Source organism: Pagrus major, chromosome 24 (assembly GCF_040436345.1).
Source record: "Pagrus major chromosome 24, Pma_NU_1.0".
Taxonomy (NCBI): Eukaryota; Metazoa; Chordata; class Actinopteri; order Spariformes; family Sparidae; genus Pagrus; species Pagrus major.
The window spans coordinates 21,580,700-21,607,586 of record NC_133238.1 but is presented as its reverse complement, the minus strand read 5'-3'; the positions used below and the strand labels follow the sequence as shown (position 1 = coordinate 21,607,586).

General features: G+C 41.5%; 2 protein-coding genes across 2 annotated transcripts; both read right to left on the bottom strand.

Annotated features, from left to right (window-relative positions):
- Positions 1–1,926: 1,926 nt before the first annotated feature.
- On the bottom strand, positions 1,927–15,017 carry LOC141020375 (vascular endothelial growth factor C-like). Its single transcript, XM_073495426.1, has 8 exons — positions 14,916–15,017; positions 9,340–9,589; positions 8,551–8,741; positions 8,058–8,188; positions 7,861–7,958; positions 5,506–5,640; positions 4,612–4,813; positions 1,927–2,032 (listed from the first exon to the last, which is right to left on the bottom strand). The coding sequence occupies exons 1-8, from the start codon at positions 15,015–15,017 to the stop codon at positions 1,927–1,929; spliced, it is 1,215 nt and encodes a 404-aa protein (XP_073351527.1).
- Positions 15,018–24,702: 9,685 nt separating this feature from the next.
- On the bottom strand, positions 24,703–25,692 carry LOC140992290 (trace amine-associated receptor 13c-like). Its single transcript, XM_073462593.1, has one exon. The coding sequence runs from the start codon at positions 25,690–25,692 to the stop codon at positions 24,703–24,705; it is 990 nt and encodes a 329-aa protein (XP_073318694.1).
- Positions 25,693–26,887: the final 1,195 nt, after the last annotated feature.

Sequence of the window (26,887 nt, the reverse complement as noted above, 5' to 3'; positions counted from 1 at the left end):
TCTGGTATGACTTTAGCACATGGTGGCTAATGTTAGCTAACTTTAGGTAAACCTTGTTGCGCGATGCACATTACTCATTCAGTTAGGTGACTTATACCACAGCGTCACCAGAGTAGCTGCTAACTGTAGCTACTGTTAGCAAGTTAGCTCAATTAGCTGTGCAGCTTGCATTAAGACTCTGGGAGCATGTTAGTGCAGGAGCTTTGGACCAGAACGGGATGGGGTAAGCTGGTTAGCATGCTAACGTAGCATCGTAACATCCAACATTTTAGTTTCAGTTCTTACATATGGCACCTTTAATGTTTTTGAAGTTTAACGTGATAAACTGAAAAGAGTGTTCACATTTTTTAACTATAACATACAGTAGCTGACAACACAGGTTGTTGCTGCCAATATACCCTTAAAAAAATACTGGACAATATTCAACATCAACAAAACAAGGACACAAACATCAGTCTGACAGGCTTTTTAATCAATACTTCAAAACTACTTTAAATATTTCATAGTAGCATGATGAAAGAATTTTTCTTGACATCCATTAAGCACAAACACTACAATCATTTACACTGCAATAAATCTTTATCCTAACATTTAATGTACTTTTGAGCCCTATAATCATTTTTAAAAAAAGCTGTATAGGCGACTAAATGAGCTATTAAAATGAATCTTTTGCAGTGCAGGCAAAGTAGACGGAGACATAATTCAGATCCTCCATAATAATTAAAACTGCTGGAGAACAGAGACATGTACATAGATTCATTTGAAAACAATATTTAGATAAGATAGTGATTTAAATACAGCATTTTTTACATCAACACATGATTCCATCTTCAAAATATCACTTTTAAATATGAAAGAGATTTAAATATTTACAAATAATATTACTTACGAGTGTGTAAAGTTAAATTATTAGAAGATCTAGAGCTTTACCCCAAGTGCTCCCATCAGTCATGATTGGATTCAGCCATGTGTGAGTTAAATCTTCAAAGAGCAGCGCTGCAGTGGAGGCAAGTTGAAACTGGAGGGTATAATAGCTGTTTGGGAGTGTTTAAATTAGTGTTTAATTGAACAGGGTCTGGCATTAAACCTCTACTCTCCTGGCTGAGGGGAGACTTTTATGTGAAAAGACATTTTTAATAATAATAATAATAAAAAAAAAGAAGCTGCAACAACAGCTTCATTGTGTTCCTTTCAGTAGCGCTGCAGTAGACACAATCTGTTCGACACAATCAAAATCAAAGGACCACCAACGTTCCCACCTCTACTAAAAGAGGGGATGTCAGGCCCCGGCCACATCACATTACATGATTTTTCTACAAAATCCTTCAACCTCTCAAATACCTCAAGACTCGTGGCTGCCAACATGTGAAGTTGCCGGCAGCTTATTTTAAAAAAACAAAAAAAACGTGGAGTCTGGTCTGTTTATTATTTTATTCCACTTTCCATTTCGCACTGTCAAGTGCGATGTCTCTGCTCCAGGTCTGATTCATCCATCCTGCCCTGTCACGCTTTTTACACAGTCTCCAGGTGTGATTGGTCGCTTCCAGTCAGGATGGGATTATAAGTGTTGGGCTAAAGGCCAACGCATGTAATGACGAAGTCCCAACGAGTCAAATATCTCTCGTCATTTTCTCTCTTTGGCGAGTATTACTCACTTTTTTTATGAGTTTAACTGCAAACGGATGGCTGTTTTGGCCTTATTGTTTCACTGGGAAGCACTCCCATCCTCCTTTGAGTCAGAGCACAGACAGCACTAATAAAACTCCTTAAGTGCTGCTTGTAGTCTGTTGTAATCCAGTACATGTGTAGTTCCACCTTCCTGCCCTCCTGTCAAGAGGCACTTCTTCCTGCTTTGCCCCTCTTAATTTCAGGCCGCGTGGTGAAGGGCGATCTGCAGTTTTTGCTCCTCTGTCTGCATGCGATTGGTTAATTCCACCTCATGTAGTTGGGGATGCACTGGCAGACATGGGGGCTGTAGTAGAAATCAGGCGGGCACACAGTTCTGGCGTTTCTGCAAGCCAACCTGTAACAGCTAGAGGGAGGAAGACGAGGGAGAGCCAGATAAAGCAAGATCAAGGGGGAGATAGAAAGAGGGAGGCCAAGTAGAAAGGATGAGAAAAAATAAAAAGAAGACACAGGGGAGATTATATCCTTTTGGCATGAAAGCTATTGATCATTCAGATCTGAACATCCCTTTTGGACAAACCCTGATCCAAGTTTGTGCGTGCATCAAACGGCTCTGTTAAAAAAGAGGGAGTGTTTTCTCCAGAGGGGAGGAAAGTGGCCAAATTCTGGGAACTGTCTTCTTCAAAATCACAGTAGGTGTATGGTCTTCTGTTGTACCACCTCCTGTGACCAGATGTTGAATCAAACATGAAAAAATAGACAAAATCATGAAAAGAATGAGGAGCGTGAGCCTGCATACTTGAATGATAACGTCTCACTGCTTTATTCAAAAAGCAAAATTGTGCTACTTCTAGCCAGGGCACGCAATCGGCACTTATTTTGTTGATGTGCACAAGTGGCTAGTAGATTTGCATGGTAATGGTAAAGTTATTAATGGTATAGTTATTAAGAAGATATATTAAGTTACTGATAAAATAGTTTGTTTACTTCCTGTAAAATGTGTTTTGTAGGCTAATTCATACTGCTTCTAGCAAGCTAACGTTAGCTTTGACAGTTTATTAGTTTTAGCTAGGTAAAGACCTGTAAATTGTTTGCCTAAGGACACTTAAACATAAACCTTGCTTCACTGTAGCATTGCTAGCTCTAGCTTCTAAAAATGTGTTTTGTTGACAGGATTACGCTAACCTAGCTAGCATTAGTTAGACATTTTTGGCTCGAAGTTTTACATCTTGAGGTATGTTGTGTTAATTCTTTTTAAAATGTGATGCAGCTTTTATTAGTTTACATAATTTAATCAAGTGTCTGGTCAGAAATGTCGACCACACTTCATTGTACCTCTTCCAGTCATGTATTAGCAGGCTAGCATTGGCTTTAGCTGGCTAATTCAGTTAGCTGGCAGCTAGCTTAGTGTGGGAAGATATATAGCTAGTAATTACTAATACTACTAACTACTATCTGAGAACTAGTTTGTGTCGTCGAACCAAATTTGAGATATTTAATTCTCCACTTGGTAAACGGTTTATAGGCTAGAAAGGCTAACATTGATGAGTGCTGTTGTTAGGCTACTTAGTTTTCTAGATAAAAGTACGATGATTACGTGAACAGTCAAGGAAATCTTGCTCATAGAGTTTCTGAAACTCTGCCATCAAAGGTCTGGTTTTTGCGTGTATGCCCGTGAACTTTCCCACGTGTGTAAAGCCACGATTAGAAATCACTCATATCAAAGCTCATGTCTGCTTGTGTGTTTTTCCTCGAGCCTGTCGGTCCATCTGTCTCCGAGCCTTCCCGCCTGTCTGATGGCTGCTCTGCTCACTGTCATCAAGTTCACCCCGTCTCCCTGTCTGTCTCCCTGCAGGCCTCTTGGGTCAGACAAAGGTTGATCTCTTGCATGCTAGCTGTGGGAACCACGACACGCATGCATGCAGCTGAGACCACGGTTGAATGTTTAGGCGCCCTGTGTCCATAAAAGGTCATATTGAAACATGCGAGCTAAAGAAAATGGAGGAAGAAAGTTTTTCTTGCTCGAGTTTGGAATGTTTGACGTGTCCATTGAGAGTTTGCCTGCTTTCTCCTCGTCTAACTGCCTTTCTTACCCTTCCCTCGCCCCTTTTTTCTTGTTTCTACATTGAGATTACTGTAACCCAGGAACTGTCTTTTCCTTAGCGACTGTCTTTTCCAAAACACTGAGCTAGAGATTTAAAGAGTAAACTCAGTTAACCCCAACAGATTATGTGGAACCAAAAGAGTGACGCGCTGACCGCAGACTAGGGTTTGCCAGGTAACAAGCGGGCATTACCAAAGCAAATGACTGTATCATTGAAGAATAGCAGTAAAATCCTGTTGAAATCAATCAAGCCGATACAGCAGTTATTGGCCCTTATTGCCCAATTTGTTTGAACACACTGATCGCAGTCATCGCTGTCCAAGAGATCAGGCCCTCTTTTGGCACCATTACGATGCAGCGCAGCTGTAAAGTTACTGGAACTTGGGGTTTACGTCAGGGCATTTATTTTTTTAATTTACGCAACAGTGGAAGTAGAGGAAGAGGAAGTAATAATTCAAATTGTTCTGATGCAACAGCCGGGCTGTTCAACTTTGATTGAATGAGTGGAGGTTGTTGTCCTCAGGACTGACGTCATTTAACGGGGTGTTGTCACATGTGCAAACAATGTGGCAACAAATTCTAGCTGCTATAAATGGAAAGACTGATGATTAAAGGTTACAATGAAGCAGCAGGATTAATGTTGTTCCCTGTGTATGCGCAAGAAAGTTGATTATTGCTTATTGGCTTTTTTGGCTTGAGGCACAGGGAAGTTCGGGGTCTAGTTGGCGGAGATTCTGGGTGTGGAAAATTGGGATAATTTGATCCCCCAAAGGAGACATTATCTCCTTGCTCACTCCTTTCCACGGGGAGCTCAGAGCTGAGATATTCAGAGTTTTGCTTAACAACACTTCAGCAGGATCCCGGCCTCCTCGTATGCCTACCTGCAGGTGTTGCGGTTGAACTTCTTCCCCAGCCGCAGACACGACTGTTCGCTCTCCCTGCACTGACACAGGCACGTGTCTGGGTTGAGCGGCTGGTTCCTGGGACACTCTGCGGCGCACACGCAGCCGCACAGCTCCTCGTCCCAGCGCTGGCCGGTGGGGCACAACTTCCCCTCACCTTGACCTTCACACCGGCACACACCTGAGGGGGGAGAAAGAGTTTTAACACAAACCGAAAACAAAACTTTAATCAGATATTGCGTTGTGCACATCTGGCTGTGTTGTCGGGCTAAATATTTGGCGGTCGGGTTCTGGCTTGTTACAGCAGATATTTACGGCGCTACTTCCAGAGAGTTGCCCCTTATCTGTGTTTATGCTTTCTGGCTCGATCTTGCCTGCTTGCTTTCAGAATGACAGCTCTTCTCTGGTGTATTTACAGTAAATTTGAAACCAAGGCCAGATGTACAGTAGCTATAGTGCTTTAACTACACATGCTCATTTTCAGGTTCCTAATTACTACTACAATAGGTTTACATTTGTCAATTCTCAAAAAAACAGATCAGTTTTCTCATACTGCTCAGCACTGCAGCACTGTATTCCCCCTCTGCCTCAAAGGCTGTTTTAGCTACCGTCTCTTTAAGCCCCCCCCCCCCCCCCCCCCTCCAGAATACCCAGTCTCCTCTGATTGGTCCGCTCACACACACCTGAGCCAGCACCGATAACAACAGAGCAGCTGTGCTAAATTAATTCTTACAGCCAAACTAGCTGCTTAGGCATAGATTATGCAAATGTGATGTGACATGGTGATGTCACAAAGTCACAGAACGAAAGGCGGGAGTACTGCAGCCACTACTACAAGCAACAGTATGATGTGAGATACTTTCAGTAACTTACAGGTGTTGTGGTCCAGTTTCCAGCCTGGATCGCAGCTGTCCTCGGTGAGCCCGTTTCGACAGACACAATCGCAGGTGGATTCATCCAGAACCCTGTTGGGTCCACAAAGAGCCAGCAGACCTGAGTTCAGCGCCTCTGGAAGCCACATGGAAAGAAAGTGACAAACGGTATTTAGATGTTTTTCTAGCTTTGTTGTTGATGGCAACGTTGGCATGTCCATCTGTCACTTCAAGTGACAGTCCATTTACTTAAGATCCTTACGATCCATAGTGGAGTCTGTTGGAGAAGCTAACACTCATGTTAGCCTGTTGGAGGAGCTAAAATTGATGTTATCGTGTTGGACGAGCTAACACTTATGTTAGCCTGTTGGAGGAGCTAAAAATGATTTTAGCCTGTTGGAGAAACTAACACTTATTTTCAGCCATTGGAGAAGCTAACATTGATGCTATTGTGTTGGAGCTAACACTGATGTTATCGTGTTGGAGGAGCTAACACAGATGCTATCCTGTTGGAGGAGCTAACACAGATGCTATCCTATTGGTGGAGCTAACACAGATGCTATCCTGTTGGAGGAGCTAACACTGATTTTTGGCTATTGGAGAAGCTAACATTGACGTCAGCCTGTTTGAGAAACTAACACCGACCAGAGCCTGTTAGCTTTAAAATTCCCGGACCTTGTTTTAATGGGTATATACATCCACTCCTCCACTATTGTCTTCGACTCTTCGAAGCTAAAATTGAAATCCGGTCTTTTCTTTTCAATTATAGCAAGCTAGCTAGCCAGTGACAAGTGAAGTGAGTATGATTGTATAAACAAGGATTTCTTCTTCTTCTAAACATATTGGGAGAATAGGTATTGGAATGCAGCCAGAGCCTTGTTTCATTGATGCCAGGAGGGCAAGCAGCTACAGCACCAGTGATTGCAGTGTTTGCAAAGAAGCTAGCATTTTCTGTTTTTAAGTCCTTTGTAGCGCCACATGCCTCGAGGAGAATACTTCTCTGTGGAAATATCAGTTTTAAGCCAGGAAAGATCGTTTTGACATGTTTGCCCTCTTATGTCCAAAATGTTCACATATATTCAAAATGAGTTTGTATGTATAATCAATCAGACTCTCTCCCATTGGTATCTATTGGCAGTCTGTTCTTTTAAACCACATGATGCATAAGGTATCTCAGTTTATTATTAGAAAAGTATAAAGTATCTGGGAATGGAAAGCACTGTAGTTCACTGCGTGACTGAACATGTAACATGTCAGAAAGACACTTTTGTTTCTCACGTTACAGTTTAATAAACATTCCCTGAGGCGGGAGTCATTTCAGATCATTTCATTTGCCGGCTGAATCATCATCATCATCATCATCATCATCATCATCATCTGGCTGTGGCGGTGAAGAAGAATTTCTTTGAAATCGAATTGAAGTCTGGCTCACATCCCAAAACCTGCCCGAGTAAGGTGTTGCTACATATTGCATGGTTTATTAGCACTGTTCAGTAGTTAGCAATGCAACAGGAGAACAGTACCCACTTTTTAAAAGCACACGTTTGGACATAAAAGCAAATTTTTTCTTCTTATGTTTGGGGAGTGTGTGTCAGGACGGGCTTGTGCAGGTTTTCACTGCTTCCAAACTCTGCAGCAGGTGGTTTCCACTTCCATTAGTGAAATCACCTGGTGTTGTTGCTGTCTTGTGTCAGATCTCGAGCCTGCTGCTGTATCGTCCTACTATCTAAAAGCTGGTCTGCCTGCTGTATTTAGCGATGAGTTAGGGTTAGGGTAAGGATAAGGGTTAGGGGTTAGGGGGTTCGGGTCAGGTTTGACTTGTTGCTTAGATTTTAAATGCCAAAATGATCACTGCTTTCAAGCATTTGATGAGTACGAGATCTTTCAAGCTTGAAAGATTATCTGGTTCACACCTTGTTGGCCCCTTCAAATGAAAGTGCAGTGGCGGACTCAGGATGTTTGAGGGGCAGGGGTGGAAAAAATAAAAAGGGCACCAGCACTCTGGAAGAGCACCCTAGAGGGTCTTTTATCACATTTTCTCTGCGTGAAGGACACCATAGAGGGCACATAATCATGTTATCTACCAAAGGAGCATTCAAGAGGGCACTTCTGTGTCGTTTTTCCGAACAAAGTCCACCAGTCAAAGAGTGTTGCCTCGTGATTCATTTGACGGATTTTTGAGGCCGGAAGAGCTGAAAGTCTCCAGTATTTCACAAGAAAAACCACCAAAAATTAGAGAAAGGTCACAAAAATAACAAACGTCTTAAAACCCCTTCAACGTCATATGAGGTGAACATGCAGCTGCCACACAGGAAACTGATTAATTTGACCAAAAAACTGACTCACACACTCTTACCAGTCTCAGAGTAGTTTATGGCATCCGCGGCGACACACACACAGTTCACTGGATCCCACAACGAGCCCGAGGCACAGGGAACTTCGGGTGGGGAACACCTACACACACGCAAAGCACACGCACGCACACATTATAAATACATGGATACAGACCAAATCACTCAGAGTTGTTTGTAAACGCGCGTCACTCTCACTCACAGATGATCCGTCGCGGCTCGCCTGATGATGGAGTGGAGCGGTCGCTTGGAGACGCATTCACACGAGGTGTGGTTGACAAAGGTTACCATGACAACGGAGCGGTCCATCCTGGGCGGGGACAGCTCCATCAGCTGGCGGGAAGAAAGACGACGGTTAGAGGTGTGTGTACAAAGCTGTAGATTATGTAATAAAACAGTGCGTCTTTTGTTTTTCCTCTTCTTCCTTCATAGTGTTTCCGCTAAAAAATTGATGTAATGGTTGCAAGATTGAGCAACTGTGCGTGACTGGATCATATTGACTTCTCGTCCAGTTGCAGCCAAAGGGTGTCCCATTGCAGCAGGGTGGGATGTAATACAGATGAGTGTGTTACGTAACTGGGTCGATTGGTTTCTGGCCAGTTTAGTGTAACAGGAGAAAAAGCACCAACACAACAAAGTGCTAAAAAGAGGAAAAACAGGGTGGAAACAAGAAAAGCAGAAGAGAGTCCACTTACTGTCTTGTTGACAAGCGTGTGACTCGTATTGGTGCAGTAATAGGCCTCGTTGTTGCAGCATCCACCGCACCGATGCAGCGCCACGCAGCGAGGGAGGTAGAATTGACTGGTGGATTCTGGGTATTCTTTGGCAACCTCGACACACACCTCTCTGGGCTGGCATGAGGTCCGCTGGATCTCCTCGAGGATGACTGAAAACATGTGTGAATAAGTAATTGTTTTCTGATACAAGAGAGCTTTTAGGACTGAATATATCTGTTCTGAGTGGTTTTGGGTGATGGCAGGCATCATCACCCCCCTCAAGTCTTGTATCAAATATTCATTTTCCAGCTGTCTCTCCAACAAGGCTTCTTTTCTCATCTCATGCCATTACCACCTACTTGTTATCCGTCTCTCCAGTGCAGAGAAATCTCCAGTCTAGTGTTTTAAAATACTGCAGACTGGCCTGACGAAAAGGCTACGTTGAAAATTTTCATTTTTTTTAATATCAACATGAGATCTTAGGACACAAGAGGCCTAATTACAGAACTCTTATCCTAGGATAGGAATGATGCTACACTGAACACTGATGAACACTGATGCTAACCTGCTGGAGACGCTAACTTTGATTTTTAGCCTGTCGGAGAAGCTGACACAGATGTTAGCCTGTCGGAGAAGCTAACACAGATGCTAGCCTGTTGAAGAAGCCTTGTAGAAGGCCTCAGTTGATCAAGTCTAGTTTGTATGACACATTTTGGAAGTCTATTATCTCAGAAACCTCTATTTTGTGGGAAATATCTCAATATTTACCCGCCAAAGTCCCGTCCACTCTGTAAAGCGCCTCCTCCCGCCCTCCCCACACGTCCTCATCGCCAGACTGGATTAAAGGACTTGCTGATGAGGCGGCAAACGAGGGGGAAGATGATGAAGAGGAGACGCTCTGCCATTTCTTCTTCCGGCAGTGCTGAAGCAAGCTGTATTCGGGGTAGAGAAGCTGCAAGAGCTGATCCACGCTCGTCACCGTCTCCAAACTGGGCTGGTCATCTGACAACGCCGGGCCCTGGAGAGAATCATACAGACAAACGACAAATGTTGTGTTTTTTCGGGTAAAGTTATCGCATACTGTAGTATTTACAGATTAAGCTTTGCTGGTTTGAGCTGGATAAACAGTGAATACCTCAGCTGCCAATGTGTTGTAACATGTTGCTGTTGGCTACTGTTAGTTATTATGGGTGTCCTCTCCTCATCTGCACACACACATTGTTCCATTCAAGTACACAAGGAAGTTATAAAGTCTGTGCACTCTTTATGACTTACTCATCTTGCTCTTTTCTGTTATTTTTGTGGTTCCCTTTCACAGCAGTTACACTCAGTACGTACACAATGCCACTTAAGGCAATGGATACAAGTCATTCATTCATTATTCTCTCTTTGGTTACTTTATCAATGAGTTTTTTTGGGATGACCTTTCATGGTACCCTTCCTTAATGTGCCCTGCATGACAAGTTAAACTACTCAAGTTTCCTTCTGGGGGAGACCTCAATTGCAGCTTTAAATGGACCAAACAGACGAGAGATTGTAAGCTCAGCCAACACCCACATTATTATTTATATTATTGTATAAAGAGGTCTTTATGTGGTGCACACAGCCCCTGCAGGAAGTCTCCGTTGATAGTAGATATCGCTCTGTAAACCTTCCCCGCTGTGAGTCATCCCCATAATGATTTTCCTGCCGCAATGATAGATGACTCTGTTCTACGCAGTGGAAATACAGTAGATGAATGATAAAATGGTAATTGTGTAATGGTCCGTCTAATAGAGGCCTCTGTATCATCTGTGGGGAACTAAATGTCAGCTGAAAGTTGTGACGTTTTGAGTGTCACAAATTAATCCCTCCTGGCAGTGAGGGTGGTTGTTTGGTTTCCCATGCTGAGAGGGAGCAGCCTGGTACAGCTGGCATTACCTAAACAGAAACCAGATCTCTGTAGTCGTCAGTCTCTTCATTTATCTTCTCCTCCTTCAGTCTCTCTCTGTCCTCCCTTCTTCTCCATCTCCTGTTTACCTCCCCTTACTGTCTTGATTTTGCCTTATTTCCTTTCTTATGACATCAAAACAGATTTTGTTTTTTTCAACGAGATCTTAAAGACTTTAAGAGTAAAGAGTTTACGGTCAAGTTAGTAGCTCTGAAGATGGACAGTGGGACTTTGATGCTAATATGCTAATGTTTAGCAGGGATAATGTTTACCATCATCACTATCTGAGTCCATCATGTTAGCACTTAACACTAGGTACAACCGAGGCCAATGTCATTACTTTGCAGCTACATGTATTATACAGATGAAATCTTGTCCTCGTGATTGGTGAGATAAAACATCAAAGGAGTTCTTTGCCCCCCTCAGTTCATCCTGAGGGGGGCATGAATGGGTGTACCAAATTTCATGTTAATCCATTCAGTATTTGTTGAGACATTTTACTCACTATCACAAAAGTCAACCTTGTGGTGGAAGAAAAGTCAGGGGATCACTACATTCAGTAGGATTTATTCTCTCAGAACCATGAATGTCTGAACAAAATAAGAGAGATATTTTAGGCTGATCAAAGGACTGGACCGACAGACCAACCAACCAACCAACCAGCCAACCAACCAACCAACCAACCACCTAACACCCAACCAACCAACCAACCAACCAACCAACCAACCAACCAACCAACCAACCAACCAACCACCTAACACCCAACCAACCAACCAACCAACCAACCAACCAACCAACCAACACCCAAACAACCAACCAACCAACCAACCAACCAACCAACCAGCCAATTGACCAACCAACCAGCCAGCCAACCAAACAACTTACCAACTGACCATCCAAACATCCAACCATTCATCCGACCGACCGACGATATTTCCAACCCTAAAGGGCTAGAAATTACTTTCTCATCACATAAAATGTTTATTCTCCTTGTCACTACCCAATCTGAGTAACACATGTGTGAGTGCTTTGTTCATCTTGGACATCTAGATATGTCAACGCCACTTGGCCAAACTACATGCAGAACTGCAGTAAAACAGTCAGTTAGTCAAATTTAGTCATGATAATGCGAATGATTATTTTGGAAAGTGTTGCATGGTTGTAGCTTAGCAAAAGCCCATTTAATTCACTGGGGGCTTATTGACATTAAAGTTTCAGGAGCAATATTGCCAAAGCATCAAACTACCAGTTTTCCAAAATAACTGCATAGTCCACAATAACAGCAATAGTAACATTATGCTACAACAGGCAATCACGCACTGCCATCCAAATGAATCGTTGGCATAATCAAAACTAAACTGAACAAACCACTGCATTTGTGCATGTTTAGAAATACTACACCGCTAGAATCTCCACTTGTTGTAATTACACACTTGAGGATGGATTCTTCTCTTTCTTTCCACATTCTTCCCACATTTCCTTTTTTTTTTCTTTTGGTCTCTCTCTCTTTTTGTGTTGTGAAATGATCACATGACATGAGGTCATCCCTGTGGGATTATGAGGTCATGATGGACGAACGACCGTCATTAGATACTTCTGGCACACAGACACACGCACATGCACACACCCATACATTTGTCACTCGCTCTGTCTTCCAGTATAAACATCTTATGTTTGAAGCTGTCGCTGTACACACAAACACAGAGTTTTCGTTTTTTTTTTTTTTTTGTAGTTGGTGAAAGTTGATGGATTATCATGACTCACTGCTTGTCAGGAAGCTTTTGAGCCAACCACAGAGACACTTCCACAGAAGAGGCCATCCGTCAGAATTCTACAGAGCTTGAAACTAAACACCGAATACTTTCCTGGCTGGCTCACACACAACATTTACAGTAAAGAAGACAACAAATGAAAGCAAGTGATGCATTTACACAGACAGACTGTCACAGAAACATTGTAAAAGGCTGAAATGAGACTCAATTGTAGTCAGATGGATTGCAATAAAGCCTTTGGATAATTAAAACAAGGAGTGTTTTTGCAAGTTAATTGAGGTCAATTTAATTTAAATGTGTATTGAAGGAAAAAGTGTCTCAGAGATGGTGGGATGAACACGTTACATAAAGGCGGTTACTCTTGTGACCATAACAACTATCGGCTTATATCTAAGCCTTCTAATTCCTGCCTCTCTGAACTCCTCAGAGCACTGCTCACCTCAGGATGTCAGGAAAATAATATGCTTTTCCCACAGCAGACCTTTTTTAGACTGGCTCATAATACAATAACCGCTGCAACTGGCATTGTGGATATCTCGTTAGGCAAAAGCAACCTTGTGCTGCACTCTTTGTAGGTCTGTTGAGTTGCTTAACATCCGTGCTGATGATTGTTTACACCTCCCTCTAATCATATTTTTCTGTTGTTGCCAATAGTTTCAATGTGTGATATGTAGATAAAGGTGTTCATTTAGGGATAATGTTTAACTCACTTTGGATATCTATAAATATGTACAAACAGGAACTATATCTCGGCAATGCTCAGGAGGTGCTAGTACTAGTCCACACTCCGTATAGACTGGTCCGAGCAGGTCTTGAATGGGCTATCCTCCAGTCCCCAAGCCAAGTCTCGAGCTACTGTGGCCCCCAGACAGTCTGTGCTGAATGTGACGCACACAGATCTGGTTTGAAGTCTGTTTGACGGGGGTAACCCCACATACGTCTGGCTTTGACTTCACCAATGAAGTTTACCAATCTTGACATCGACGTGAAGCTGATATGCAAATTCTTTTTGGCGTTTTTTATTTTCTCCTTTGCTTGCATAGAATTGAAGTGAACAGGAATGTCACTATATATGACTGTGTTTGTGAGACAAACATATGCCAAATTAACATTGGAGAACATTTGCATCTTTTTCATTACCATGTGAGCTAAGAGGCCGATAAAAACATTCCCATCTGGTGGCAAAAAAATTTGCATCTTCATTTCATGCGGTGTTCAAATTTGCTGAATCATTTACCAATATCAATAATGACCAATACCAAAGACGTGTGTGGTTGACGCTCAAACAGACTAAGAACCAGCAAATTGAGTTACATGTGCCTAAGTCACCATCCGTTGCATAGTTGGGTTGTGGCGTATATAGCATGCCAGTGCCTTTGTTGATCTTTGTTGATCTTTGTTGATCTTGCCTACTATGACTGTTGATCTTGAAGAAGTCCTGAGGGCTGACACATCATCCCATTCCTTATAAATGAGAAATGCATATGGAGCCAGAGAGTGTTTCTTGTTTTAAAGGTCTTGTTTTAAATTTGTAACAAAGTCGATTTATGAGTCTCATTTCCAACTGTGACGCTTTGGGTTTCCGAACTCGCCAAATACTGATGCTTTGGGATGGTGGACTACCCGACCTACAATCCAAAAGCATTAGTATTTGATGAGTTTGGAAAACCAAAGCGAGTTGGGAATGGGACTCAAAACTCAACTTTCTTACAAATTGGACCTCTGTCAAGTCAAAGGTGTTCCACAAGGATAAATTTTAGGCCTCCTGCTATTTAATCTATTTAATCTGCTTTGGTTTTGTAGGTTGGATTGGCTGTCATCCCAAAGCAGTGGTGTTTGACAAATTGGGAATGAGTCTCAAAAATCAACTTTCTTACAAATTGGACCTTTATCTTTATACACATATTAAATTTTTTAACAGAACATTGCAATGTCCATTTTTATGCTGAGGATAACAACTTGTATGCCATCAGATCTACTGCATTACAAATGTTTTATTCATTTAGAGCTTGTTCTAGATGCCAGAAAGGACAAAATATTTGTTTATCACATGAGCAAAGACCTATGATATTCCCTCTCTGATCCTAACTGTTTAGGTAATCATAATAGATATGAGAATAGATTCATTTTTTTTGGTTAGATAGAAGATTACCCTACAAAAACTTTGTTGAACAGCTCACTCAAAAACTGAATGGTTGGATTTTTAGAACCATCGTACAATCCACTCTCCTCTCTACGCTGGATTAAAGAGATATCCTGTATGCTCTTGCAGCTGCCACTACCCATAAACCACCGGATGGATCTTTGTGTGACTGAATTGTCTTGTTAGGATGTTGCATACACATACTGTGTTTGTCAGGTCTCTCTTGTAAAAGACATCTTGATCTCAATGAGACTTCCTGAGTAAATAGAGTTTTACTAGCTTAACTAACAGCAGTCCTCAAAAGAGATAGTCTCTCATTTGGTGTTTTGATGCTGGCGGAGTTGAGAGCTGGTGACTTTTTTCATCTCTTATGTCTTGTATGGCAGCATCTTGTAATAACGTCAGTGCTGTTTAGCTCCAATAAGAAACAACGGCAGCAATATTTGAGTTCAGGCCAATCACACCTTTGTAAAGATGATGGAGAAATGAAATGTCTCACCTCGGTGCCCATGTCTCCAGGCTGGAAATAGTCTGTATAGTATTGTCCTGAGCACAAATGACTGATATTAAGAATCCATAGGAGCAAAGCTGGTATCCACATAGTGAGGAGATGGAGAGTGGAGGAGAGGAGCTATCAGGACGGAGGAGGAGGAAGTCAGTGAATTTTAAAGCTGGATGTAAAGTGAAAGAAGAGGGAGGAGGAGAGGAAGGCCTGAGGTGAAGAGGAGGAGAAGGAGGAGCAGGAGGATATCACAGACTCGGCAGGTATCTCTTCGCTCCTCTCGTCATTCTATCCTGGGACGAAGTTGCTCTTCCGGCGCAGGTTGTTTGAATTTGGGAAACCAGCTGAATAAAACATGATGAGGAAATCGTCTCTTCTTTTGCGTCAAACACCTTCAGAGGAAGCCTCTCCTCCTCTGTTGCTTCACCTCCATTCTCACTGCAGTTCGATTTCTTCTCTTTATGTATTTCTTGACCTTCAACTTGTATTATTCCTCACCCTCTGCTCCCATGCATGTCCTGTTTTCCTTCCAGCCTTGGCTTGTCCTCGCCAGTCCCTTCTCCTCGCCCTTCACACTTGTGCACCTCTTTGCCTTCTTTATCTATATTTTCCCTTCTCTTCCACAGAACAGCTGTGCTCCTTCCCTCCCTCCGTCTGTCTCTCTCTCTCTCAGATTATCGCTGCCTCTTTATCTGTCTCCTGTTTCCTCCTCAGAAACCTCCGGGGCAAAGCTCTATCTGTCTCTCTCTTTGCACTTTTTTCTTTTTTGCCTCTTTTCTAAATCTGTCACAACTCTTTTCTGTCAGGCTGTCTGATCCTTAGAAGAGCATCAAAGAGAGAGGAAGAGCTTATTCCAAATCCTGTTTCACAAAAAAAAAGGGAAAGCAGGAGGTTTTAAAAAGTGTCCAGCTTTTGGTATTAAGTTCTTGTCCAAACAGAGTGAGTGTGCGTCCTGCTCTGAGACATCCTGGTGGAGTGAATGGGGAAAAAATACAGGAATGGAAGGATTGTATCTTGTGGGCGGGGACGAAGGGTTTGAGAGGGATGATTCGTGCGTTATAGCTGATTATACTGGCAGAAATTGCAGGCTACACTGTGTCTACAGAGGCACTGACACACTTTCTCTAAACACATGCCACCATCCTCCTTTTATGTGATTTTTTTGCAGTGTATTTTTATAACTTTCCAAATTCTCACAGACAAGAAACAGGTTCAACCGTCTGTTAAATCAGATTATCCTCCCACATTCCTTATCTCGCACGTTTCGTCTTTATCCCTCCATCTTTGTAATTCCTTTAAAAATGTGTGTGTTCAGTAGCAGCTGGCGGTGATGAATGTGTGAGTCGCTTAACCGCGGCTCTAAGTGCCTTTTTATGAGCTGCTAATACCTCCGCTGTCTCTCTCTCTCTGCTGTTTCTGCTTCATGTCAGCTGCCCCCAATTCCTGCTGGTGTCTCTTCACCTCGCTAAGCACTATTTCAATGTCAGGGCCTGTCAGAGGCAGAGATAAAGCTGCAAAATTGGTCTCACACCTGCAGCTCTGAACACCTTTTCTGCCTTTACACCTACGCACTTCATCAAGCTCCATCGCTGTCTTCTTCCCTCCCCCCCTTCTCGCCTCTTTTCCCCTTCTTTCTCGCTCTGGTTTGGCCTTTCAGGGTCCTAAAAATGACAAACTTTACATACCTCCTTAACTATACTGCCCCAAGGCTATGGGCATGTGTGTCATGAAGGATGAGGAGGAGGAGGAGGGGAGGGTAAGAAGAGGTGAACAGCAGAGGGAGCTTACATCTTTGTCTAAATTATGCTTCTTTTTTCCCTCACCCAGGGCAAAAGCAGTTACCGACAACTGTAAAGTAAATTATGGGGGAAGACGGACAGACGCAGACGGGAAGAAAAAGAAAAAGAAGAAGAAGAAGAAGAGGAGAGACGAGAGAAAGAGGTGTGTCTGGGAAACGCTCGAATGAGAAAACATCCGATTTTTGGGCCAGTCACTGCCAGCCTTTTTCAAGGATTAAAGACGCACACACCCCCACACGCTCGCATGCACGCACACGGTGGCAAGTGTCTGCATGCAGTACGCTTTATGTGTCGAAATCTGTGCAACCAAATTCCACATTCCAGTCATTGCTTAGTTTCTCCATTTCATCATGTGAGCTCGGGGCATAGAATTATAGATGATAGAGGGAGGGAAGTTTATCAGTTTGTAATGCCAGGCTTTGTACTATTCAGTCGAAGTCTGTGGCACCAACAAATCAAGAGGCCGGATGATGTTTTTAAGGATCTATTTTTTAATGTTTTGAAAGAGAAAGCAAATTACCTGCCACTTGAAAATTAAAATGTATAAGATAGCATTTAAGAGGAAAGGATTAACTGTTTCCTGAGGGGGTAAAGAGAGATTCTTTCCTTTTCTGTTGCTAATCCTCTTGGGTGGTCCTCACCCTCAGGCCCACAGTGTCTTTTTCTTTTAAAATGATTCTTTCATAGGTCATTTAATACAGATGAACGTCTTAGGAGGGTCCTTTTTTTTCATATAACAGTCTTGAATTGTCTTACGATAGATAGATAGATAGATAGATAGATAGATAGATAGATAGATAGATAGATAGATAGATAAGCAAACCCTAAAATATTCCACATCTCTCATACATGATTGGTATTATTCAGCTTTTAAAGCCAGCAATGCAGTTTAGCGTCCGCTTTTCAACATCAACCGCCAATCACACCACCATTTCTTTTAAAATGATCTTGTCCCAGACTAATAACTAAGTAAAACTGCTTCTAATACAGGTGGCCATCTTAGAAAATGTGTCTTTTTTTAAATAGCAGTCTTGAATTGTCTTCGTGATTGGTATTATTCAACATTTAAAGTCAGCAATGCAGTTTAGCGTCCACTTTTCAACATCCAGCAATCACAACAGAAGTTCTTCAGAATTTGCAGTGTGAATGCTGGATGTACTCTGCTCTAAGACTTTTTACTCAAGTAACATTCATATTGGTAACTTTTCACTTGTATTATTCTAACACGATATCTTTTACTGGAGTATGACTTTTTACAACACGATGGACAGACGGGATGACATTAGAATTTAATCTGTAATCAAGTGTAAAAAGAGAAACATGCAAAACAAACTCTAGTTAAAGAAGTTCTGTTGTCTAGTTAAAGAAGTTCTGTGACAACTGCTTCACCTGGAAAATAATCACTGTTTTTTCTGTTGGAAATAGCTGCCATGACTGTCAGTGACAGGTAAACTGCTCAACATCAAATTGATCTACTGTATCTGACACAAGCAGCTCTTATACAGTGGAAATATTTGAGGTAAATGGTTGGCGTCAACATGATCAAATTTTACACCCGCAGAAGAACCAAATAACAGGATCCCCTGTGTTGTATCATCACATGAGCTTACGGTTGAAATTTCTCAAGAGAGGGAAACTATACAGTTGCACTAATTAGAACAAGATTGTCAATTGTAGCAGCGCTTTTATAACAACCAGGAACTTGGAAATTATTTCTGATAATTAAAAATCCATTTGAACGACCTGCAATCTCCAACTTACAGAAAAGATCTGAGTTAGATTTCCTCCGTGATGTTGTTCAGATGCAAAAAAATTTTCTTCGGTGGAGAAACCATACTGTTGCAAAGTTAATGACACAATTTTCCAACATTCATTTTTTTATTTTACTTTCTTAGTGCCCATATTTACATTTTTTGGTCATTAACGCCCAAATAAATTCATTTATTCATAATAGATTATTTTACACTGTATGTTCATCATACTACAGGCTCTTAAGTTGCCATTTTTCTTAGCCAATTTCTTTTGTTTTGAACTATATTTTTAAAAAATACAGGGGGTTGTAGGCAATATAGAAAACAAAATAAATAAAAACAACTGCTTTTGAACATATATTCAGTTATTTTGCAACCATGACCAACCAGACAATGGGCCTGAAATGTTCACTCACGTCTACATAATATCACAAGTAAATGTCTCAGTGGATTTAGTCCAGGTCCAACACCTGACTAACATAAATACCATCATTTGTGGTTCAGTTTCTCTGTCTTCCCACATGTGCTCCCTAGGCATTTACTGTGTATTTCAAGTGCTGCTCCTCGGCCTCGACATCCTGTTCCCCTGCAGTAGATAGAGTGCCCTTTGCACCACCACACAGCAGTGCCATTGTACTCCATAATTGTGGAAAAGTGCCTCTTCTTTTTTCAGCCCCTTCTACAGTTCAGGGTAGTAATGGCATCCTCTGCTACTGAGCTCACATTGACTGGACCGGGGGCTCTTCACTGGGTTCCTCTGTCTTGCTCTTTATGCTATCAACTTTCGCCTGTTGTGCTGTAAATGGTCACCGCCACCGAGGGAAGAACAGGATGGAAATTGTTTTCAACATATTGCAATCCCATATTATGCTCATTATCAGGTTCATACTTTTATTTTACATGCTTTAATGTTAAAAAAACAACATTATTTTTCTCAAACTATCCAGTGCTGCAGCACCTCTATTCGCCCCTCTCTTTCTTTGGTCATCTTTCACAGGCCTGAGCAGGCACAGCCCACAAAAGTCCTGACAACTTGTTTAATGGCAAAGTTTATGTATACGGGTTGTGTGCATTTATGGATTTTAAACATTTTAAAACCTGCCTTACAGGTAAATATATTCTCGATTTAAAAACATCTGAGAGTGTATCATCATAGACTGTGACAACTTACCAAAGAAAAAAGCTGAGCTGGGTTTAAACAGTCGTCCATTTGTAAATGTTTGTAGTCAGTTGAACCCACAGCTGGTGTTATTGACATCACTGAGATAACGTTAATGTTTTTCCAGTGTGAAACACAATTTCAACAACTGTTGCTCTACTTAACTGCAGTTTAATCATCCTCATGCAACAGTGGCTAAATATCTGACATCTGTTTTGATGATTCCTGAATTTAGGACGTTTTTTTTCATTGTCATACTGTAACTTTATTAGAGGAAGCTCCTGTAAACATAAAGAAAGTCCATTTTTATCACATCACCAAGACAACGTTACAATTACTTGCTTCAGATAGCTGGTGAGTACTAAAAGTGAAACTTCTCTTTTGAAAAATGAGTTCTTTTACCATGACTTAAAGGAATAGTTTGAGGAAATGTGCTTATTCTGCCTTCCGCTGAGAGTTAGATGAAAAGCTCAAGATTCAAGATATCACTTTCAGATCCGTCTGTAATGCTGCGTTCCAGTAAACGGCAGAGGTCGGAATTTCCTAATTGAAATTTCCAACTTCCAACATCAAAGCGTTCCAGGTGCAAGACGCCAAAAGTGAACAAAAAACTTGGCTGACCACAAAAAAGACGTTGCCTCTTTGGCAAGCGTACACACTATTGAACCCTCAGCAGAGCAGCCTGCTGGCATTATAATAGAAAAAGGAAAAATGACACAGAGGTAACAGACGCCATTATACCTTGGAAATTAAGGCGCTTGTATCTGAACGTTTCATTTACAAGCCTAATACAAAGTCGTCTACAAATACGTCCTAAACCCTTCCCATGGACGCTGCCTTTGTTGCATGATGTCAGACAAATGCTCCCTTGTGAAGGAGATTGATGTCCTGAGTTAATAAGTAGGAATTTGGACTTTGTGTGGTGTTTCATTGTACACTTTCTCATAGGAAGTTGGAAATTTTCTAGTTCTGACATGTCCGTCCAAACAAATTGGAAATTTGACGCAGCATAAATAAGAAGCTGCAACCAAGAGACGGTTAGCTTAGCTTAGCATTAAGACTGGAAACAAGGGTAAATGGCTAGCCTGGCTCCGTCTGAGGGCAACAAAATCTGCCTACCATTATCCTTAAAGCTCACTGGTTAGCAGTTTATCCTGGTAGTTTAATTTGAATAACAATACTGTAAAAACGACATGTGCTGGATCTAACAGCAAACAGAATGTCGACCAAATCCTTTGAACAAAAACATACCTTAAAATTTAACTAATTCCAAGATTTGTAATACATTTTTCAAACAAATTCATCTTCAAACGTCCCAAAGCACAATGAAGAACACTGGGAATAACATTTCCAAACAATACTGGATCATTTTCTAATCCATGGCTGACAAACGAAGCCAGTAAATCTACTTTATACGTCTTCAGCTGGAGCCTCTGACAGCAGACGAATGGCCTTGGATTTAGCCTCTGCTTTGGCTATCGCAGCTTGGGCCTCACCTTGAGACAACACAGCATGTAAATTAATAACAAAAGTAGATTTGCTTTGGATTTATTGGAGGCTTTGAACATCTTTTTTTGACATTCTACTCGTGAGATCCTTGTGCAGTGTTGTAACACAGTCTGCAGCACATAATTAAATGCTTTGTGGATTTCGTGTAATGACGGCCTAACCCCTACGTTAACAAGACCGAGACCTTCAATTACATATGTGATCGCATGATTCATGCATGTAACTGAGTCGATGGAAAAATCCCAGTTAAACGGCCGTTTCTTTAAGTTGAAAGTAAAATGCACCAACCGGCTGCTTTGTTCACCTGCTCTGCCTTGTCTTGAGTTGGGCTTGCATGCAACCCTAAATGACGTTGATGGCCCCTTTCCCATGTCCCCTCGGACTCCAGCACTTTGGCCTCTCTTCCTGCGATCAGCCTCCACCTACACAGGAATCAAAGAACAAATGGACATCAAATATTTATCCTCCAGGGAAACAAGATAATCCGAAAATCACCCTGTGGTTGGGTGTGACTATTTTTGTATTAACTATTTATCACTGTATAAACAAGTTCTAAAAGTATATATAATACTGCTTGGGTTACCTGAAAACAAGATGGTACTCCAAAGGGTAGTACTGAACTCAGTAACCCTGATTTTATAGGGGTGACCAGAAAGTTGGATAACAGAAAATTAGGGTTTACAGGGATTATGTTCGGGGATTCCTGCAAAATATGACTGCAAGCTAAACAGTTATGGAAGCAGATTCCCTCTCATCTGACGCCTGGTTGATGGAGTCGTTGTAATGAAAAGCACGCCAAGCAAAGCAAGTGTTTCTTACCCTGAATACTTCATCCATGTGAGTGCCCAGTCCTGAATGCATTGTGGTTTGTGCAAGTTTAGTAACAGCACATTCTGGATCCTCTACACCATAACTAGAGCCTGGAGACATACAACTGATCAGCCTCGTGGATCATGTCATGGATAATCAGATTAGCCGGCGCCATCTGCTGGCAAAAACAAGGAGCTCTTTGATTATGAGAGTTTGACAAAGAGGAAAGATTGTTAAATTTGATGGCAAATTCATAGTTGTGTTTAAGAATTATGTGTGAGGGTCTGAAAGTAATTTTTAATGGATTTGTTTAAGTGGTTGTGTTTTGGAGTCTTCTTTGAGAGGACTTTTATTGTGTAAGAACTTTAAATAAATGTTTCACTTAAAACACATTCTGCTCGTCAACCATATAATAATACATGCTAGTACTTTGGAATATTTAAAGGATAGCTTCACCCAAAAATGAAAATTCAGTCATTATGTCAAAAATCCAGTAAAAGCAACCTCGGCTGTGGACCACCCAGTCCTCCTGCTGCGGCACAAACAGCAACACAGTGTTCATGAGTAAGCGGGAGGCCTTATCGTTGTGGGACTGGAGTCACCCACAGCCTGGGTACAGTCCACAGGGAGTTCTGCATAGACAGTAGACACATTATAGTACAAATCAGTTGACTTGTCCTTTTGGTGTTTTAAGACAGAAAACAACACAGGAAGAAATAACTGATTAAAGATGTCATTCATGTAAATGCATGGCTCATAGTAGTGGAGCTAAAAAGTATTTATTTTAATTTATAGTAGTATGGTACAAAAAATTGTAGAAAAAAAGGTTCAGACACATTATGATATTTAGGAAATGTACCCATTATAAGAGGCCAATAAATTATTTTTGTAAATAATATCTTGCAGTGTGATTGTAGTGTTATTAGGATTGCCAGTTTGACAGGACATTTATTTTCTAGGATGGCGAAGGCATGACCCGCCCTACTCCGTCTCTGATTGGCTTACCCTGACACTCTCAACCCATCCCTGACCAATCTGACTCTTCATGCAGCGAAGGCGACGAGTACTAGCCAATCAGAGGCCGAGGAGGGCGGGACGTGACTTCGCCACCATAGGAAAAAGAAATGGCGTCGTGCAGGTAACTTTGCTGTGATATGTAACAAGGTTTAGCCATATAAATGCACCAATAGCTAGAAAACTCACATGTCAGGTGCTACCAGTTAAAAATGGCTATTATTGATGAACTTGTCGGGCTGAAGTTAGCAAGCAGCTAGCTAGTTAGGAAGTTGCTCATTAGTGTCTGATAAACTGTGTGTTTTTACGTCAAAACGACGCTGCCGGCTTGACACAATGTCTGTAAGTTGTTTTAAATGACAATATTTAATGTCATACAGACATGTTGATGTGTTAAAAACAACAACAAGCGTCTCAGAGTCATGTCAGCCACCAAACGTACGGTGCAACACCGCCCCCTGCTGCTTCCGGTATCGGTACTGCAGCTGAGTGTACCTGTATGTTCCTCCAGTATCAATGTAAGGTTGCTTCTTAATGATTAAGACCCACTACTATATAAGGAAACTACTATATGATTTTTCAGGGGCTGTATCAAATAAATCTAGTATTTGAATAAAATAGAGTAATCTTTCAATTTAAAGGCACTGCTGTCTTAATAAACATGCCAAAAAGATATGGATATATGCTGAAATGAGAGTAAAACATGGATATTGATGCTGTTTAACGATTTATACCCAGCAAAACTGTCAAAGAATTTCCTCCTGGAAATATAGTAAATATATATTTCAAATGCCATTTAATAACCTTTCCAAACCATTATGATTCGCAGGCTTACGAGACCTGAAATGAGAGAAGGCCTGCCTTCAGTTAAGTCTATAGACATAGAGGCAAAATTCAGATGAGTATACCAAGTATAAATATAAAGCGGGTGTGAATGAGTATTTTTTAGTGAATTCTTATTTGATTTGATTATTCACAGAGAAAAACTTTTGCGCATCTGTGGATCGACAGGTGTGTAGTAGAGGACCAAAGGTCGACAAAGTCAGAACAAAAGACTCCTGCACACTGTCTTCTTCACTTGCAAATATTGTTTCAGTACACAGTCTTTCATCAGGTTATAAAACCTGAAAAAAGACATTTTCCCTGATTGCAAGTGAAGAAGACAGTGTGAAGGCATTTTTTTTCATTCTGTTTTTGAAATTTCACTTTTTGCATGGACGTAATTCAGATGCTACACAGATTTGACAAGGATGACAAGAAGTGAAAATTTTTTTCATTTCAGGAAATAAAACAAAACAGCACAGTGATGTTTTTAGCACAGCTTGAAAGACAAGTGGGTCATAAAAGTTATGTTAGAACACATCGATATTGATTTTTTTTAAATACAGTATCTTGACTTATGGCGATTTTGCTCAGTATAAAACTAATGAAGGTAATGAGGAAGTAGAGAAACAAGAAAAAAGTCAGGCCCCCTGTTGAACAAAGACGTCACAATATATTGGCATGCATTAATTAAAAAAACATTGATAAGACATGCATATAATTGTCATTGCACATGTGGTCAGTGGTAGTTAAACCACTCACATGTACAGTATCTATGTATAAGCAAAGTTTTATGTTGTCAGCACACAGATGAAATGAAAAGAACTGCACCAAAACATATAAGCCATCGATAATGAAAACATGCCAGAAAATCCTTTAGTATTTCTCATCCTTCATGTATGTATCAATTTCAGTCCTGTCTACATGATCTTGAGCTCCCGGGAGTGAGTCTGCAGTATTCTGAGGGTGACGATGAGTTTGATAGCTTTCCTAAACCAGGGGTAGAAGAGGGCATAGATCAGAGGGTTCACACAAGAGTTGGTCAGAACGATCCAAGACAACACCGCAAAGTATGACGAGTTGTTTGAGGTGTCCGCACCTATGAAAGCGGGATAGTAATACGGACAGAAACTCATCAGAAATACTGCTACCACAATCCCAAGAGTCCTGGCTGCCTTCCTCTCTGATTTTTTAGCAACTGGAGCTGCTCCCACAGTGGTGGCAGCAGTCTGCAGCCGAATGACACGCACCTGAGACATAGCAACCACAAACACCCTCATATAGAGAACAACCATGACAGTACAAGGCCCGACAAAGGCCATAAAGAAATCAACAGTTCCTGAGATGTGGCTGATGAACGCCACACACTCCCCGTGGCAGGAGCTGGACCTGTCCGGCTGCCCCAAGTGTCCCATCAGAATGCACCCGTTGTAGATAATTGAACAAGCCCAGCATGCACAGATTGACATTTTAACTCTGTTCAGTGTGATCTTAGAGGAATAGAGCAGTGGGTCACAGATAGCCAGATATCTGTCTATGGATATGAGCACCATGTTGCCTACAGAGACAGAGACCAGACAGTAAGAAACAAAAGGAGTCAGAGCACACATGAGCCTCCCCAGCAGCCAGCATGTCACTATGTTGCGCTGGCCCTCGATGGGCATCACCAGCAGCCCCACCACCAGGTCGGACACAGCCAGGGAGAGAAGCAGGGCATTGGTCGGGGTGTGAAGCTGCCGGAAGTGGGAGATGGAGATGATGACGAGCAGGTTGAGTGTCACGGTGAGCAGAGAGATGAAGGCCAGCAGGGTGTAGAGTACTGCAGTCTCAGAGCGGGGTCGAAGCAGCACCCTCCTGCAGGAGGAGTTGAGGTTGGGAAAGCAGAGCAGAGGGCCCTCAGCACCGTCCATCAGGGAGGAGAAGAGATGCAACTCCCCATCAGAAAGCTGATTTATCCTCCTCTAGCCTGCTGTTCCGCCTCTCCAAACACCTTATGGATGATAAAATCTCTCCCTCTTCATCATCTTCATCACTTCCCCCCTCCCTAAACTTTTATTGTATTGATCCCAGGTTAAATTGTGTTGCGCTTTAGGTACGTATGGGTGGTAGCAAGTAGTTGTATAATCTGTTTTTTCAACAAGTAGCTATGAACATGTCCTGTTTGGTATATACCTTTACCACCTGAAAAGTCGAACAACAAGGATTTTAAGCAACGTTAGTAATTAAAGCACTTGAATGTATTAAACTAAATGGAATTGAACATCACAATTGTGTCTGTGAAATACAAGTTGTGCCATCAGTTTACAATTAGTGAGAATTTGATCCTAATGAATTGGTTGTAAACAGAGGAACACAAGGTGGTAGAATGCTTTAAAGTATGGCCGAATGGGGATTTTGGTGTATTTTGTAGGTCTATAGGCCGAAATCTTTCTGCTGTACAAAGAGGCAGAAAGCACCTCCTGCAGTAAACTGTTCTCTCAACACCCCCATGTGGCTACAGCCAGAATGTGAATGCCTTGTGACTGTGGCCCAATTCAACTGATTTGCTGAGATTTATTTTATCAAGAACAGGTTGAGCTGTTCAGCAAATTCATCTTTTACGTTTTATTTTAGTTTTTACAGATTTATACCTAAGGCATTTCCCTGTATACTCAAATGTTTTCTAACTATTTTCAAATCATTGTGATTCACAGGCCTGATTCACACAGACACCTGGGCGTAGCTCTCACATTGGTAAGTCTATTAAGGCAAAGTGATAATTCAGAATGTATATGTGAATATGTAGTATTATACTTATTGTACATGCACATTATATATGTTTACTTGGTGGGGCAAAACCTGTTTTTTGCATTTTGTTGGTAGAAATACCAAGTTTTTGTGTTTTCGCCTCACAACCAGTAAGTTGGAGGGAAGACAGGAAGTGCATTTGACAGCAGTTCAGTGTTAAAGTAGATTGAACATGGCAGAGATAAAGACCACACTGGTTGGATTATTTTTAATAGCACAGCTGGCAAGAAAGGTAATAAAAGATGCAGTACAGCGCTGAACAGTAGTGCCAATAATGACAATTTGGAACAGACAAAAGTAAAATTTCCACTGAAAGAA